We start from the raw sequence: 18,215 nt of genomic DNA, 5'->3' as shown, positions 1-18,215 counted from the left end.
GGATTATACAAGCTCTAATGACCTAAGGACTATGACATGTCCTAAGACACTAGAAATGTGAGAATAAGCTCCTGCAACTCGAGAAACAAAAGATAATATATGATAAGAAGGTGCCCAGCATATAATCAAAACCAAAAAAGAAGAATAATTCAATAAGCTAGTCCCGAAAACAAACAACGCACATGATCTGTTACAATTTAAAAATCCGATTGATACTAACAAGCATATTACAGAATTCATCAACCATAGAAAGAACCTATTCTATTGAAAAAGAAAAATTAACCCTGATAGATCCCATATACTAATCATTCTGAGAGCACCTTAAGTTTCACTTACAACAATAATATTCAAATTTAAGCAAGAATTAAATACATGGCCTAGAAATACTGGAGAAACAAATGCAATTATCTCCTCCTTATCACAAGGGTAAAGAAGTGACTCGCGGGAATGATGGAAATAGTAAATACAACCAGAATTTCAGTCTATTAGATTTGAATTTGCCCCCAGATTAAGGTAAGAAACTTGCCAGGTTCAATGCCTACAAACATTAACCAGAGTTCCTCTATGCAATGTACCATCAGTGATGCTGGGAAATATGTGAACCATTCATAGCACAATTTTCATTTATAGCTGCATAGTTTGCGCAAACAATGATAACACATCAATATTAGTACCGTTTCAAACAAAGGCAATGAGAGCAAAGCACTCACTTCGACCCAGTGCAAAAAAAGGTTTGTGGTTATATTATAATACACTTTCATACAGAATGCTCCAAACTATTTAACAGCATGGTGGAGACCTGATCTTAACTCAACCCAAACTGATCACTCAATTACAGTTATGGGCATTTACTGCAACCCCTTCAAGACCTTCCATTATTTGAATTATCAACCGCACATCCAACTTGGAAAATCTAGACTGCAGATGCCTGAACCATCTAAACAATATCCAACAGTAATTAGTTAGAACCATTTATTCCTGAATACAAACCAATTGACACATTAGATTCTCCTGCCCTGGCAAAAGAAACTCTACAGTATCTAATTACAGATGTCTTTACACTTTCAAAATAAGTAACAGTGGGTGCCTTCTGTCCCAATCATACAAGTGAAAGAAATTTTTGAAGATATAAATGCGTACAAAAGAGTCAACGAGAAAATAGCTCAGAAGAAAATCATTCTGCTACGGTTGGTTAGCAAGCGGCATAAAGCATTCCAAAATATCACTCAAGGTAGCACAAACAATGAAAGTAAGATCATAAATAACGTTTTCGAGAAGGTACAAAATATATTTACAGTGCATAAAATATACCGCTTCAACGTATTCAATGCCCATCTAAGCCCAAGTTAGAATGGAGAAATCCTTCTTTAATACCTTGAAATACAACTTTGCCCTGTTCACCACCTATCGAAGCCCAGAATAAAATGGAGCAATCCCTTATGAACATCCTCAAATACAACTTGAACCTATTCACCATCCTCCAGGGCCAAGCTAGAATGGAAAATTTTACTCAGAAGCACCCTTATTAATCCAAGTGATCACAACAAACTAAATACTCATGTAAAACTTGGAAGAAACGCAGAACATCAAATTTTAATACTCCAAAGAAAATGCTCAAATTCCATTGGTTTACCAAACGATTAAACTCTCCTTTTTTAAGAAAATAACTACCACTCTGATCTATTTATCTCTATTAAAGAGTCACATATACTTCTAATTACAATTGAAAGAACTATGTTCAATTAAGCAACTGCCACTCTAACCTTTTTATTTTAGCTCTAATTGAAGAGTTACCGATTCTAATCTTGAGATTAAAATAACACAACAATGTGATGAGTCCAAAATCACGAAGTCTCTACCCTCTAATGCAATTTTCTAATTGTACCGAGAAGCTTTTTTCTAACTGCACCAAGAATCACTCTACTAATCGTGTCTCTTTTTTGCCAACCGTTGGGCGTTTTATTGGATCTTAGATGCATCGATAACACGTCTCAATTTTGCCTTCTGGATTCAAATAGCTCACATCACTGGTGTTGTGTCATTGAATTGCAAGGTTGTGACAGCACATGAGTGAAAAAACCATGCACTTATCTTTTTCCTTCTCATTTCCTATACCTTACGTTACTGGCACGACTTTGTTCAGTTTCAAAGCTCTAGAATCACGACAATTCGATACATGTGCCTATTGGGTTGCAAGTTTGTCAAAGCACATTAATGAAACAAGAATAATGCCTCTGGACAAATCATTGACCTGCGTTTTGAATGGGTCAGAGTTCGTGAAAATATCATCTCTCCACAAAATCAACTCATAAATCACCCACTATTAGTGCTCCAATAATACAGTTAGACGACAGGTCATATTCAGCGTCGCTTCCGAAAAGAATCAACTTTGACATGCATAAAACTTCCTTATAATCATTTATGTTTTAAAATATGCATCTTAGTCTTTGTACTGTCAGAACCATATAGTCTATTACAATATTGTTTCAAGGGCATTCAATTTTACAAAATCATGACTACTAATAATAAATGGAAAAATACTCCCACTTTCCATTAATCTTTGAATTAGAAAACAATATGGAAAACACTGTCACATAAACAGGTTTGAGCAAGACCTTCAGAGCACCTCTCATAAGATTGGTTTCAAGGAACATTAATTAAATAATTCACCCTTTCAAATTTGCAGATGTCTTCATGGAAACTATGACACAATCACATGCATGTTCAACCCATACTGGCAACAGGTAGTTTCCATGTTATCGCACGCCAATGTAAATTTATTTAATAGTGGATTAAAACTATATTAAAATAATGTTCTGTTTGTTGAAGACTACATTCATTTTTCCTTTTTGTACCACTGCTTGTTTCGGATACAACCAATCAAAGTAACTAAATATGACAATATGACCAAAGACTATAGTCGGATTAATTTTGAAACGCCCTCCAACAAGTTTGGACCACAACAGAAGGAACCTGCTATATGCACCACATGCTTATGTCCATACTGTTCCAGTATTTACATAATGTTGTAGCCTGTTCAATGGTCAACTAACTGTAATTTACAGACCTTAATTTTATTGAAATTACTTCAATAAAGAGCAAATACTCTGTGACAGACTTGGCAAACTAATATTATGATATGTACAGTATGTGATAAACGGATCCACCCGAAAATGACATCCTAGAAGAATTTGGGCAGAGTGAGACATTAGAAACAAAGGCTGTCCAAAACAAAGGTAAATGATAATAAAGGAAACTATAAAATTAATACACCATATTACTCCAACCTTGGTCATCGGAAAAACAGTGAAACTTGGCTAGGATTGTACAAGCTCTAATGACCTAAGGACTATGACATGTCCTAAGACACTAGAAATGTGAGAATAAGCTCCTGCAACTCGAGAAACAAAAGATAATATATGATAAGAAGGTGCCCAGCATATAATCAAAACCAAAAAAGAAGAATAATTCAATAAGCTAGTCCCGAAAACAAACAACGCACATGATCTGTTACAATTTAAAAATCCGATTGATACTAACAAGCATATTACAGAATTCGTCAACCATAGAAAGAACCTATTCTATTGAAAAAGAAAAATTAACCCTGCTAGATCCCATATACTAATCATTCTGAGAGCACCTTAAGTTTCACTTACAACAATAATATTCAAATTTAAGCAAGAATTAAATACATGGCCTAGAAATACTGGAGAAACAAATGCAATTATCTCCTCCTTATCACAAGGGTAAGGAAGTGACTCGCGGGAATGATGGAAATAGTAAATACAACCAGAATTTCAGTCTATTAGATTTGAATTTGCCCCCAGATTAAGGTAAGAAACTTGCCAGGTTCAATGCCTACAAACATTAACCAGAGTTCCTCTATGCAATGTACCATCAGTGATGCTGGGAAATATGTGAACCATTCATAGCACAATTTTCATTTATAGCTGCATAGTTTGCACAAACAATGATAACACATCAATATTAGTACCGTTTCAAACAAAGGTAGTGAGAGCAAAGCACTCACTTCGACCCAGTGCAAAAAAAGGTTTCTGGTTATATTATAATACACTTTCATACAGAATGCTCCAAACTATTTAACAGCATGGTGGAGACCTGATCTTAACTCAACCCAAACTGATCACTCAATTACAGTTATGGGCATTTACTGCAACCCCTTCAAGACCTTCCATTATTTGAATTCTCAACCGCACATCCAACTTGGAAAATCTAGACTGCAGATGCCTGAACCATCTAAACAATATCCAACAGTAATTAGTTAGAACCATTTATTCCTGAATACAAACCAATTGACACATTAGATTCTCCTGCCCTGGCAAAAGAAACTCTACAGTATCTAATTACAGATGTCTTTACACTTTCAAAATAAGTAACAGTGGGTGCCTTCTGTCCCAATCATACAAGTGAAAGAAATTTTTGAAGATATGAATGCGTACAAAAGAGTCAACGAGAAAATAGCTCAGAAGAAAATCATTCTGCTATGGTTGGTTAGCAAGCGGCATAAACATCCAGAGTTATTTTCATCCCCGGTAAAATTTCAACTCTGCCCAACTACAATTGACTCTTCACTCAGACCACTTGATGTGGCCACAGCTTCCAGATGCTTCCAGATCACCTCCCGCTTCTCTTCAATTTCTCTTGCCTTTGCTTCATCCTCCTGGAATTTTAGCTGACAGTCCTTGAACAAGTTTTCATCCATATCTATGAACATCTTTCTTACATTCATTGTACGGCCATGCACTGCCTGATGCCAGTGGCATGCTGTATTCTTCTCTAATGCTTCAAAAATGAGAGGAAGGATAACGTTTCGATTTTCAGCTACCAAGTTGACAATGTGATCATTGCTCCAGAAGAAAAGAGCCCGCTCTGCCACCTGCCAATTTTCTACGTTAGCAACCAATAAAACTAAGCAAATAAACCTGATAAAGTTTGTGAATGATTTTAAACTTCACTAACAATTATCTTAAATTGCTGCAAGAGGACTTTGCAAACAACTGAAGGACCTGACTAAGTGTCAATAACTCAGAACAACAAGCAGGGGATAGCAAAACTATTCTCTGGGGAGCTAAAAATGATATGTGAAGCTAACAGTTGTGGCAGTCAACTATTAGTTGACCAGGACGAATAGCTAGATTAGAAAATTCAAAAGGGAGAATGCTAAGGAGGCAAGAACCTACCACCTAGATCTCTGAGAAAATAAAATATAAATTGTTGTGTCCCCACAGTTGCAATTTTATTTGAACTCAGAAAATCTTCATATTGAATGTGAAGAAATTAAAATATAAAATCTTGTACAATTTTAACCAGAACGAATCAAGCAAACACCACCTCTGAAAGAAAATCTACAAATCTGACAATAAAAAATAGGAATGCTTCAAAAATGGAATTTGAAAATTCAATTACAAACCTGGAAATGTGAGCAATTGAGGCAGCGACCTATCTGCCGAAACAGAGGTACCATGAAAGACTGGAATTCAGAAGATTGCGTTATTTCTAGAACTTCCTCCAGTTCTCCCAGGAACAAAACTTCCTTTTGGCTGTTTGTGACAGGCCAATACCTTAGTAGACCCCTAATAACAGTATCCACTAACGTGAAATCCTTTTCCACAAACTGAGTGATACAGTATGATAGCTGTTGATGATAGAGAGCAAGGCATTTAGGCTTATGCAGAGGCAAAAGAGCTCTGCTTAAAAAGAGTTTATGTTCCTCTTTTAGAGGTAATGCAAAACCATTTATTATGCTACCCAGAATTTCCAACAGCTCACTAATGCCATTGTGTCTCTCAGTTTCATAAATAAATCGATAGAATATGTTGTTAATTGCTTTCCGTATAAATGGTCGATGCATCATATATTTTCCATAAATGCGATGCAATATAGTTTTTGCATACTCTCTCTCTCTAGGATCTTCAGAATCAAATAGGTTGAGCAATCGCTGTACAAAGAAGCGGTCTATATACCTCTTTGCTAATCTGGGATCTGTATCTGCAGAAATTATATATCGGAGCAAGAGTTCATACACTATCTGCAAATGTGGCCATGCAGGATCCATACAGGGATCTTCTTCTTCCCGGTCAAATTTGTCTAATCCTGTACTTTCATGGCAAGCTGGAGGCAAGGAACGAAAAAGATTTGAAGCAAACATTTTGGCAATCTCCCCCTGAACTCTTTCTGTGAGTGTGCCTGCTCCATACTGAACATAGTCAACAAGCTCCAGTAAGGTTTGCCGCTTGATCTCTTTCTCTGCAATATTTTCTTTAGGGTTTGAGAAATCATATTGGAGACAACAAAGATTCAATTTTTTAATCAAGAGATCCTGTCTTTCAAACCAAGGAACATCTCTCAACAATGGTAAATTTGCAGTGGGGCTTAGACTACCATTGGGAGAATGATCAGATTCAGCATTAATCACATCATTCTCTTTGATTGGAGATGTCAACGGGGCAACTACAGAGTTCAGTGCCACGACAGAAGGTTTGTTCCCTGGGTCATGATTTATGGCATCTGACAACTCTGGTCCGCCAAAGGACGGCGGTATGGCATCATCATTCAAACATTTCAATCCGTTTTTCACAGGTGCAACCGCTTGATCTATGGATGCAGATGAAGGCACATCCACCGCTTTCACTGGTGGTGGTGCTGTTACAGCTGTTCCATTGCTCTCGGACTTCGAGGGCTTGCGGTACAACCGCCTGCCCATTAGTTTGGCAAACATGTCTGAAGAAGCTTTAGGCCCCTGTTTCTCTGTTCCAATACTGACTCCTTGAAATCCTTCACAAGCTGACAAATCTCAGCTCAGAAGCATATACCACTAGACACAATATTCAGCAACAAGCTTCAGCGACTGATCATTATATGGTTTTTGTGTTGCCTCGGATGTAGACATGGGGATCTTTCTCTTCATTCGCAAGCCACTGCTTGTTTCTCTGTCTCGTGTATCCTTAGAACCAATTTACAAGCATATAAATTTCACTAAAAAGCATACTTCAGCAGACAATTACCATTGCCAAGTCTAATACACTAATAATTCTAGGGCTTTGCTGCAATCATGAGATTCTGAGATTCTGTAAACATACAGATCTTTGATCTTAATTCAGGAAAAGAACACGCGCATCATGTAGTTGTAACTGTACTTAACAGTGAACATCCCTTATCGCCGATCGCATTCTGGAATTCTGACACTGGCAAAAACAGAAGCAGACCACAATTCAACATGAGCGTCGCCATAGACCCTCTAACCAACTCTGATGTTGTCTAACTAAGAGAGCGCAAAACAAGCGACAGAGAGAACAGAGAAGCCCCACAGGTGTTTGTTCCCACGCCCCTATTCAGGCAACTTCTTTATTCTAAATTTTGGTAAAATTTGGAATTTTCCCATGAATAAAAATCCCTTTCTTCAGAAGGGGGTTGGATCAATACTAATTTTACAGGCATTGGAGATGCCCCTATGCGGAAGGTAAAAACGAAATTTAAAAATGAAAAGGAGAACAGGCACTGAACTGAAAGAAAAACAAAAACTCACCATTGAGATTTCAGATCCAATATGCTTTCCTCCCAATATATGGCAACCTCGACGGGATCAAGAAACTAAGCTCGAATTCATTATCTTCCGAATCCGGTGTTGGGCATAAGGGTATTGTCTGATCAATTTTAGGTTTTTCAGAACTAAGCTGATCATATCACACAATTGCAGCGCCGATGGCATCTACGAAAGCGAAAAAGACGAAAAAGAAACTCGGAAATTAGATTCCCCACAGCAAAAAATATATAAAAGAAACAATGATTGTGACGAAGATCGATCGCGGCTTTACCATTTTCTGCCAAATTCTCGAGATCACATACGAAACCAGTAAAAAGATTGTGGTAAGTACAGTGCCTCCAGGAAAAGGAATCACTTTACCCTCCAGATGGCATCTAGGTTTCAAAGAGCGCCATTTTCACCGCCAAATTGACAGCCCGCGAAAAGTAGCTGAATGACATATTTAGTGAGAATTTGGATGCCACAAAGATCCCGAGGGTCAAAGACGATCGGAGCGGAGCAGCACAGTGCGGTAAGGAATCGAAGAAAATGGAGGGTCAAGCTGGATGAGTTAACCGAAGAAAAAACTGATAATAATTTATTGAAGAGACCTGCTTTCTACTCAATAATAAGACATTTTACTCACCAGAATGACGTGGCACCTCCATGTGAAGATAAATTCTAGGTTGCAGTCTAATAATTTCCATTTGGGGGCATGTTCCCATGGAGAGGAAATACAGGGATTAATCAGACCGATGTCGTCCATTCAGAATTGGATCGTAAGATATTGTTGTCTTCACAGAGAAATACAAACCGGGAAACTTACTCCCAACATGGAGGGTTAGAGTACGCTTTGGGACAGCAATCCCCATCATTGCTTCTCAGCAAAATAGCATTTCGCCTCTATTTGCGGAAAATAATACTAAAAATTAAAAACAATGCATTTAATGAACCACGGCCCCAATGACGTCATCAAACATACATTTACAGCTCATATACTTAAAAATCGTGATCTTAAACCATTTTAAGAAACCAATATAATTAATGACTGAAATCTAATCTCTTACAAACGATGTTTTGAAATGAAATCATGGTCTAAACATATTTTTGAAGAAACCAATGTGGTGGCTTCAAACAAACTTCTTACCGTTGATGTTCTAAAATGAATGAATTATTTTTATATGGTTTAAAACTAATCTCTCTAATATGCAATAGGGGAGAGCTATATCTTTATGAAGTTTTGCAATGCATGAATTTTTTTTAAATAGAAGTAGAGTAAATTTATTGTAAAATATTTTAGTTAATAAAAAAAAAAAAAATTAATGGTTTTAATTTATTTTTAGATTAGGAATATATGTAATTTGGTTTAAATAGTTGAAATTTGGTGGATAAATTTGGATAATTTATTAACTATGTAAATATTTTTAATTGATAAGAAAAAGTTTATTTACTTAATTATTCACCTAAATACACTTTGAGAGTGGGGCCTAAAGGTATATGCTAGTGCATATATTGATGAGGCTTCCAACCATAGAGCTCAAGAATATTATTGGTATTATTAATGTCGATTTCTATGTATGGTGCATAGTACAAAGCTATTAATATTGAGTAGATATTTCAGTGAAATAAGTTGTTGCAAATCTCTAATAATGTGTGTCCAAGACTAAGAGACCTCATATATGAGTAAACAACATCTAATCAACCTACCCTCTATCATGATCAATACCATTATCCTTTGAAGTAAAAAGCACTTTTACACTAAGTCTTTTTGTTACAAATTGCATGAAGCTAGAAATACATTGCACCAAATATTTCAAGTCTTAATAAGTTTAAAGGGTAAATCACATCCTTTTGAACTCTCTGGAAAATCCAAAGACAACCATTTGTCCACCTACTCCGATGCCTCTAGGATCCTTTTAAGCATGAAAGGCCCTTGAATTTTGTAGTTCTAAGGAAACCTAATTATATCACAAAAATTTAAAATGTATTTATATATTACCAATGCCATTATTATGAAGAGTTATATAAGGAAGATAGATCTTTAAGGAGCATTTACTTTTAGACATCTTACAATCCATTATGCTACAAGAAATTCTCATGCATACAAATAAATGTTAAATGGACCTAAGGAATAACATATAAATGCCAAAGGACCAAAGGAAACTTTACAGCTCCATGAAACATATCTTAAAGAAAGGCCTTGTAGATCTTCTCCAGCATCAAATATTGTGTTATTAAAGGTAACTACCATGACAACTCATATATATAGTTTAAACTTATTACAAAGGGAAAAGCCTTGTAGTACTAATGTTGCATATTTTTGTGAACCTTCTCAATGCACTTGTTTACATTGCAAAAGGTAAAATACCAACCCTAAAAGTGTTGCCTAGATAACTTGTGATCTTCCCCTATCTTTTCATCCTCTGAGGCTTGTCCAAATCTGTAAGGGTTACATCAAGTCTAGGTAGCCAAAACTTGGCCTTATTCTTATTGACAACAACACCCAAAGTCATCTAGAAAGTATCTACATACCTTGTTGACTGCATCTAGCACCAATCAAGTGAAAGGCATAGAAACATTAATAAAGTAGTTATTATGGACCATCTTATCACTTAAGATTTGGATAGCTCAATTCTCCCCTACATCATTGTTGCTTCAAGAGAATGTCCAATGGCAATGTCAACCAATATATAGAGATAAGGTGTAAGAAGTAAATTGTGTATAATATATTTATGCAAGTAGATTCAATTAGAGAATATGCCATTAACAAACATCATAGTATAAACATCAGGAAAAAAAACATGCACGCCATATTTGTAAATTCAAAATTGAAGCAAAGTGAAAATAAAATATAAAAAATAAAATGTCAATAAACTCCATCATAAGTTTTGTTAAAATCAATTTTCAAAAACAAAGGAGTCATATGTAGTCTCCTTGTCTCACTCCATACAATCTGAAGTAGTAATCATCATGTTCGGGACAAATCTTCTTTTAACAAATCCATATCCTATGCCCTAAGAATTATGGAAGCAATCTTTGAATTCTCAATGTCAAGGCCTTAGAAAAGATTTTACGAATAGAAAGAAATGTGATAACCTCCATCCACTAGTGATGTCTCTAGTATCATTCTTTAAAATGTTCTTAACAAAGCAGTGGTTTTAGAACTATGAAAGAATTCCAATCCCAAGCACTTATTAGGTTGTCACTAAGTGTATTCCACATTAAGAAGAGTGATTGGTTCCCATACACTAATGATGTCTCTACTAACATTCTTTGAAATAATTTTAATGAAGCATAGATTTTAAAATCTATGAAATCCTCCCAATTTAAAACTTCTTAAGTCATCAAAAAAACATCATCACTAAGATAGGTTTTTAAATTTTCAAACCTTCTTAGATGAAGTCACTTCGATCAAACAATCGGTCACTATTCAAAAAGTACTCTGAAAATAATTCTATCATGTTATAAGTGGTTGTGGTAATAGAGAAACTTACTAGTTCCTTTAAACTAAATGCAAATTGAATGAAGATGAAGGATTTTGTGGATGGGATCAAAGAAATCTAGAAACCTTATAATAGTAATCTAAGAGAATCCACTCCCCTTCAATTCTAGCGAAATTTAAGAGAGTAAAAAACATAGTTGCTAATTGGGCAAGGAACAAAAGGATAAAAGATGATAGGGTTCTTAGAGAAGTAGAGGAAGCCTTGGAGGTGCCCTAAAATGGGGGAGGTTTTGGATTTATGAATGAGGAGTAGAAAATTGAAGTAAAGTTACTAGAAGATAAAAGGAGGCACAACCTTTTGCAAAAACAAACTGTTAATGGAGAGTTAAAAGTAGGGCATTATGGTTATATGTTGGGGATGAGAATACAAAATTATTCATAGGTATGCCAACTATAGAGAGAATATAAACTATGTTTGGAAAATTGATAAGGGAGATGGTACTTAGGATACAAATTTCAAGGACTGGCTTTCAAAGGACTAAAGCACTTTTCCTCCTTTTTCCAAGTAAGACATGTGCTATAATAGTAGGAGTGATTAGGATATCAAACATATTCCCTAGTTTCATCAATGAGGAGGATAATGAAGCCCTAATAAAGGAGTTTAGGAAAGAAGAACTATATCAAACTTTGTAGAGAATTCAAAAGGAAAAAAATATAGGGCATGATTGACATCCTATCGAATTTTGTTTGTTCTAATTTTATAAGGGATATTTAAAAAGGGTGGTAGAGACAATAATAACTCAAGGAAAAATGTAGGGAGCTTTTAATACAACATTCCCAGTATTGATCCAACCTTGGAGTAGTTCAAACCCATCTCATTATGCAATTACATACATAATATTATCTCAAAGGTAATTGTTAGAAGATTGAAAAGTGTTCTCTCAAAAAAAAAAAACTTAGGGAAGATATGGGTTCTTAGAGAGAAAGAAAATCCATAAGGTAGTCAAGGTCGACTAAAAATGCTTACACTCAATCAAAGCTAGAAATCAAATAATGATGTTGACAAAAGTGGATGTATCCAAATTTATGATAAGGTAAGTTGGGTTTACATGATTAGACTAATTGATTCATTTAGGCTTTGGCCATCAATATATTATTTGGATAATAAGTTGCATTTCTTCTATATCATTTGTTATATTATTAAGTAGATTAACGACTCGTTTATTTAGATCATAGAGGGACCTCAAACAAGGATGTCCCTTCTCCCCCTTTATCTTTCTTTTAATAATGTATGGCTTAAGTAGGCTAATTAAAGAAGCAAAAGGAAATGGTAATATAAAAAGGGTACCTATTGGAGTATCATGTAAAATTGCACATTTATTGTTTGTGTTTGTAGAAAATTTCCTATTAGTAAAGGAGCTATTACTCCATAGATCTTGCCCCTAGATATACCAAACATTATTAATAAAATTCTTATGTTTTTCCCCATATATCTTACACGCACATTTCTTCACATTCATGGAAACAATAAAGTCAACGTTAGACATACCTTCACCTTTCACTAGTTGGTGTATTTTTGTGACCAGACCAACCATGGAAGTCCCTACTCCAACTCCAAAGATCTTACTCCTATTACCAATTCCTATAAGCTACGCACACCACAACCAAATGAAAAATATCATGTCTCTAAATGAAGAATTTTTAGTGTACAAACATTGATCTAATCAAAACATGCAAATATCTTCAGATGCAAAACACATAACAATAGAATTTGGGGGAAAATATCATGTATCTTACATTAATGAAGACAACAATTTCTTACAATTATCCTTTGATGTAGAGAAATTCTCTCCTACTCACCTTGGTTCCTTCTCCTCCTTAACTTACTTGGTCTAATCAAGCTCACCACAACAATGCAAGGAGGTACTCCTGAGAAATCCACCAACATAAGTGTGTTAACCTATGTCTCTAGATCTATATGTCCCTAGAAGAGTCTCATTGTATAGGCTTCTCATAGATCTAGGAGTATGAATACGGACACCTAGGGCTAAGAGAAGTTAGGCTAAGGCTTCAATTATTAAACTCGGGCTAAGTCATCTCCCACTTTGTATTTATCATCTTGGGAAACCAAATGCTAGAAGCTTTCACTCCTCATTGCCCCTTGTTGAAGGAAATTAGTGATGAGGAAAAATCCATCACTCCTTGCTAATTGAGATAGAGTGATGTCTATCCCTTTCTCTGAGGAACTAGAGTGATGGGGCATGTAATTATGTCTATCCAAGGATGTGAGATGGTACCTCAACCTCCAACTTATATAAGTTAATGTAAGTTCTCTCCTCAATCCTAAGGATGAAAATAAGTTGATAACAATTTATAAACAATATTTTTCTTTTTTGTGAAGGTGCCAAAAGAGTCATTGATAACTTAAAAGGCATCATGGATTTATTATGTAAAAAGTAGAATGACCATTAATATAGGAAAATCTATGATGACCTTGTGGGAGATATCTGAATAGGAAAAAAATATTATTTCACTTTTACCCTATAATATAATTGATATATAATAGAGTTTGAAGTATCTTAGTTTCTTTTTTAAGCTAAATCGATATAAAAAGTGTGATTGGTAGTTGTTGACAATGAAAGAGGAGAAGAAAATAAATTGTTGATGCAATAAATGGTTATGGTTTGTTAAAAGATGTTATGGGAGTGTTTTTAGTCTACTAGGTATAGCTTACCAAGATCCTAAAAGGTGTTTTGTAAACCATTAGGAAAATTTGATGTGAGATTAACTAGCATAGAGACCAAAAAATAAAGGATTATTGCTAGACTCTTGGAAAAATTTGGCACTACAAAAATATTTTGGGAGACGAGGCCTCAAAAAGTCCGTTCTCTTTTCAAAGGCTTTGGATGTAAAATAAATAGCATGGAGGTTATTTTAAGGAACAAGATTATGGGTTTATGGAATAAGATGTAATAACCCCATTTTGAACCCTAGGATTACTATAAATAATTATGTTGTTATTTCCTATAGAAACATTTAAAGGTCATCATTGTGGTGGACCAAATTGAACAATTGAAAATGATGTGTATGTAAACATATCTCTATTAATTAAACAAATATTGAGCAACCGATTAGGAATTCAATCACCAATAGAGACTATGATACCAAGAGTGGGAACAAGTGAGGTGGTTATGGGAATTTAGCCATGTTTGTTATTGCCAAAAAAGCCTCACCCAAATATCTATGCCAAAATTTGAATTCGAAATTTGACTACCTTGTTTTCCCACTGGCTCATAATTGATTAAATGAAGCATTAGGTAGTTGAAGCAACAACTCCCCACATTTATGGGGGCTATGTGGTGGTTTTCGAGTACTCTTAAAATTCAATCAATGTCATAGGCATGTATCCATCTCAAAATTCAAGAATTAACACAAGAATGGTTAGGAAAAGTGGAGAAAACACGTGGAATAGACATTCATGGAGACACTAGACCAAATCTAGAGAGAGCCTAGGCACATGAATTTGTGGAGTAGCAAATTCTGAGTAGAATTCTACCATTCCCAAGTGTAAAGCATTTTGGGGTGCTTTGAGTGGCTATACTAATGTTTGAGTTTCCAAATATGCCTAGAAAAGTGCTAATCTCGATTGCAATATTGTTGGTTTGTTTTGGGCTCTCCAAAAAATAATTTTTCATGCTAAATACTCACCATAGAGGTTTGGAACTTAGTTGATAAATGGGATTTGTTAATTGATGTGTGCCAGGTGATCATGATAAGTAATGGGGAGCAAACTCACCAGGGGACTATAGAGAAATGAAGGGTTTCCATATTTCTATGTGTTGAAGCTTCAATAAACCCAAGAAATTTTTTGTGACACTTGTATTTTCTCATGTACCACCTTTTGTGTTTTTGTTATTTCCTTTTTACAGTCTCATGAAATAGCTTGCAAATTTTTGGGTTATATTTGCAAATGGGCTTTTGTGATCCTTATTTAATTTTATCTCCCACCTTACTATTGATCCATATTGGATCATTATATTGTTTTTCATCCATCTCGATGTTTTTTCAGAGTGGAAAAATGGGAGGAATCAACTGAGAGGACCATTTTTACCAACGGGACCCAGTTTGGAAAATTGGGGTTTGAAACTTTCCAGGAGCATTTTGAGGCATCACATGGCGTTTTGTGGGGGTAAAAAATGTTTCTTTTGTGTGCCCCTTTTTTCCCTGTTCTACACACAGAGACCTATCCAACAACGCAATAATTACCTCAATCAAATTCTGTATGCAAAAGTTATGCCACTCAGAAGTTGACCTTCCTATCTTGTCCACCATAATTCAAGAGGATGCCACATTAACCCCATTACTATGGAAAATGGGCTAGCCACATGATCATGATGAAAAGGACTCTAGAAGATACAATGTTGTAACCCCAATTAAGAATTAAAGGAGTCAAACCTAACCACTGGTAGGCTATCGGGTTGTGTTATAACCATACCACTAGGAGGAAAAGGGGTTCCATTCTTTTCAAGTGCATTTTGTTCCATAGAAAAGTAGAGTAGTTGAGAGGGGTAGGGAGAAAGAATACATGGTTTGTGCACCATAGTAGTCCATGGGCCACAAGCCTTAACTCTTTGTGCTTGCAACCATTTTCTATTCATATAAAGAGAGAAAAGCGGTCTCACCTTTTAGTTGGGTTTTCTCCCAAAAGGGTTTCCTAAGCTATATCTTGTGTCAAATCATGGTTTGTGAGTTTTTATTTCATTATTCTCTATTTTCTGCATAATTAGAATTTACATGCATACACAATAAACAATAATTTACATATCCAAAAATCTAAAGAAAAATAAACCCTCAATGTAGATTTCATATTTTTAAGTATAATTTATCAAATCTATTGTGACAAACTATCTAGTAGAATATCCATGGCAGTTTGTAGACAAGATAACTTCTACTTCCAAGAACTCCTATACAAAATTGGCATAGGCCATTGATGACCCTTAGTATTGTAGCAACAATGCTACAACTCCAAGTGTATCAATTTTAATTATCAACCTAGGGTTCGTACAAACTTAAGTGGGGTCGGCACTGCATGTGAAACAAGCACTATATTCTTCTTTTCTGAATTCTCATATAGATGGGAGGTATTAGAATGAAGGTTAGATAAATAAAGACCAAGTTAAGTTGTCATACTATGTAATGCTATAGAAAAGTAGATTTTCATAAATGACTTACGAAAAATGAAATTGCACATAAGTTGTACAAAACAATACTTTTGAAAGTAATTGATAAAAACATCTATAAGAAAATTTTTGGGGTCATTATACTTTTAAATTCCATCAACATCCCAAACATGTTGTAATACATCAGGGAGGTTAAACCAAATGCTTATTGTTGAATTAGCAAGAGAAGTGTAACAACCCCAAATTAAAACATACATTAATTCTCTCAATTATGTGATACAATCAACATACAACTATTCAAATAATTATCATAGAATTTCAAAAAACATGAGCATAGACAAATTACCTTTAGCAATGATATTCCTTGTGATTTCAGAGTTGAACGCTATTTGAATCCCGTTAACCACAACAAAGTTTTGGGGGTGACTCTCCAACCAACCGTAAGCTCAAATGCATAGTCTTTCAATAACTGAGCACTCCCGAGCCCTCAATCAATGTACGACTAAGAGAGAATCCTTTGTCTCACAACACTTTTCTCCTAAGAGAATGGATGAAGGAATGGACGAATCTCATCCTCTTCAGTATCCATTAAATATACCAAAAATAGAAAGAGATCCACATGTACACATCCATGTGTCAACATGCCAACTTTTATTTCTTTATTTTAAGTTTTACTTATTTTAATATTTCTCATAATTTAAGTCTTTCTTATTTTATTCATTTTTACTTTTTGTTAACTTTACTTATTCTTAATATTTTTATAGTTTACTTTTATATATATTTATTTAAAACTCTTGTTTATTATTTACTATTTTATTTATTTATTATTATTATTATATTATCTTCATTATTTATTATTTATTTACTATTATTATCTTTTTTCTATTGTTCACTATTTATATACCATTATTATTTTTTCTTTATTGTTTATTATTTATTTACTTATATTTTAATATTATATTATTTTATTTATTTATTATTATTAGGGGGCATTACATACTCCCCTCTTTAAGGAACTTCGTCCCGAAGTTAAGTTGAATCATTTAATTTTTTATTTTATTTAATTTAGCTATTTATTACTTTACGTTATCCCTACACCCTCTGTTGAACTCATATAACTGACAGGCATCGAAAGTTTTTACATTACTAGGGAAATCCCATGGAATCTCTGTCTTTTTTCCCAACTTTCAGAACCAGGCATAAAGCTTCATCGATCTATACCATAGCCCAAGGCTGGCCCCAAGGCTCATGCCCATCTCAGACCTCATTTGCCCCAAGGCAAGCACCCGACTCAGTAGTCCATGCAATAGTACTCCAGGCATCTCGAAAAGCTATCCTACTCCCTCCACACTCACTAAGGTGCACAACCCCAGGCATCGAAGTCCTTACATGCCCACCATACTTTAGCCTCTCAATCGATTATCAGGCACTTGGCCTCCTCAAGATGGTCCCATAGCCCCTCAAGAGCTATTCATCAAATAGTATACAAGACAAAGGAACCACATGCATAGGTAGCGTTGATTGAGTATGTCCCCAACTCATATGGTGTTTCATATTCTCCCTAGCAGGTATAAGCTCCCACGAGATCATCAAATCATTGGCCCTCTCGACTCATTTGTGGATTTCCTGTCAAGCACCACATCTCAACATGCAATCAATGCATTAGTTATAACATCATAGTATCATAACAAATAATCCACATGCCAAGTATTGCATGTCATTATGAGAAAATAACATCATTGTTAATCATAACATTCTAAATAATAGCAAACTACATGCTTATGCATGTCATAAAATTTGGATGTGATTACCACATAAAATATCCTCATAAATTATAACATCAACATATTAGCATCAAAGACATATCATGACATCACATAATAAATGAATCCACATGTCAATATAACCTCATATTATAATATCATAATCCATATGCCACATTATATATATCATATCCATCATGAGCATACAACATCATTATCATAACAAAAATAAATAAATAAGGACCACATATGTCTCGTTAGCCTCTCTTCAAAACTATGTTCAATTA

At 34.9% G+C, this 18,215-nt stretch overlaps 1 protein-coding gene across 2 annotated transcripts; it reads right to left on the bottom strand.

Annotated features, from left to right (window-relative positions):
- Positions 1-803: 803 nt before the first annotated feature.
- On the bottom strand, positions 804-8,438 carry LOC149162639 (serine/threonine protein phosphatase 2A 57 kDa regulatory subunit B' beta isoform-like). 2 transcript variants are annotated; one of them, XR_016261940.1, is made up of 5 exons: positions 7,836-8,438; positions 7,547-7,729; positions 5,432-7,205; positions 4,461-4,897; positions 804-4,257 (listed from the first exon to the last, which is right to left on the bottom strand). XR_016261940.1 is itself a non-coding variant. In XM_089437334.1 (4 exons), exons 3-4 carry the CDS (start codon positions 6,737-6,739, stop codon positions 4,562-4,564), a joined length of 1,644 nt encoding a protein of 547 aa, XP_089293460.1. In that variant the 5' UTR covers positions 6,740-7,205; positions 7,547-7,729; positions 7,836-8,437; the 3' UTR covers positions 804-4,561. The 2 variants fall into 2 exon arrangements, 1 of the variants encoding a protein (XP_089293460.1); XM_089437334.1 differs by having other exon boundaries at positions 804-4,897; positions 7,836-8,437.
- Between the last annotated feature and the right edge of the window lie 9,777 nt (positions 8,439-18,215).

Source organism: Pinus tabuliformis, chromosome 5_2 (genome assembly GCF_031772625.1).
Source record: "Pinus tabuliformis cultivar Carrire ecotype Pingquan chromosome 5_2, CPIR1, whole genome shotgun sequence".
NCBI lineage: Eukaryota > Viridiplantae > Streptophyta > Pinopsida > Pinales > Pinaceae > Pinus > Pinus tabuliformis.
The sequence above is the reverse complement of the archived record's forward strand: the minus strand, read 5'-3'. Positions and strand labels throughout refer to the sequence as shown.

Bases quoted from the DNA above. Each gene is read 5' to 3' on its own strand.
- LOC149162639 (XM_089437334.1), bottom strand. From the start codon at position 6,739: ATGTTTGCCAAACTAATGGGCAGGCGGTTGTACCGCAAGCCCTCGAAG. The intron at 4,898-5,431 runs GTTTGTAATTGA...GAAAATTGGCAG, and splicing joins TCAATTGCTCACATTTCCAG to GTGGCAGAGCGGGCTCTTTT.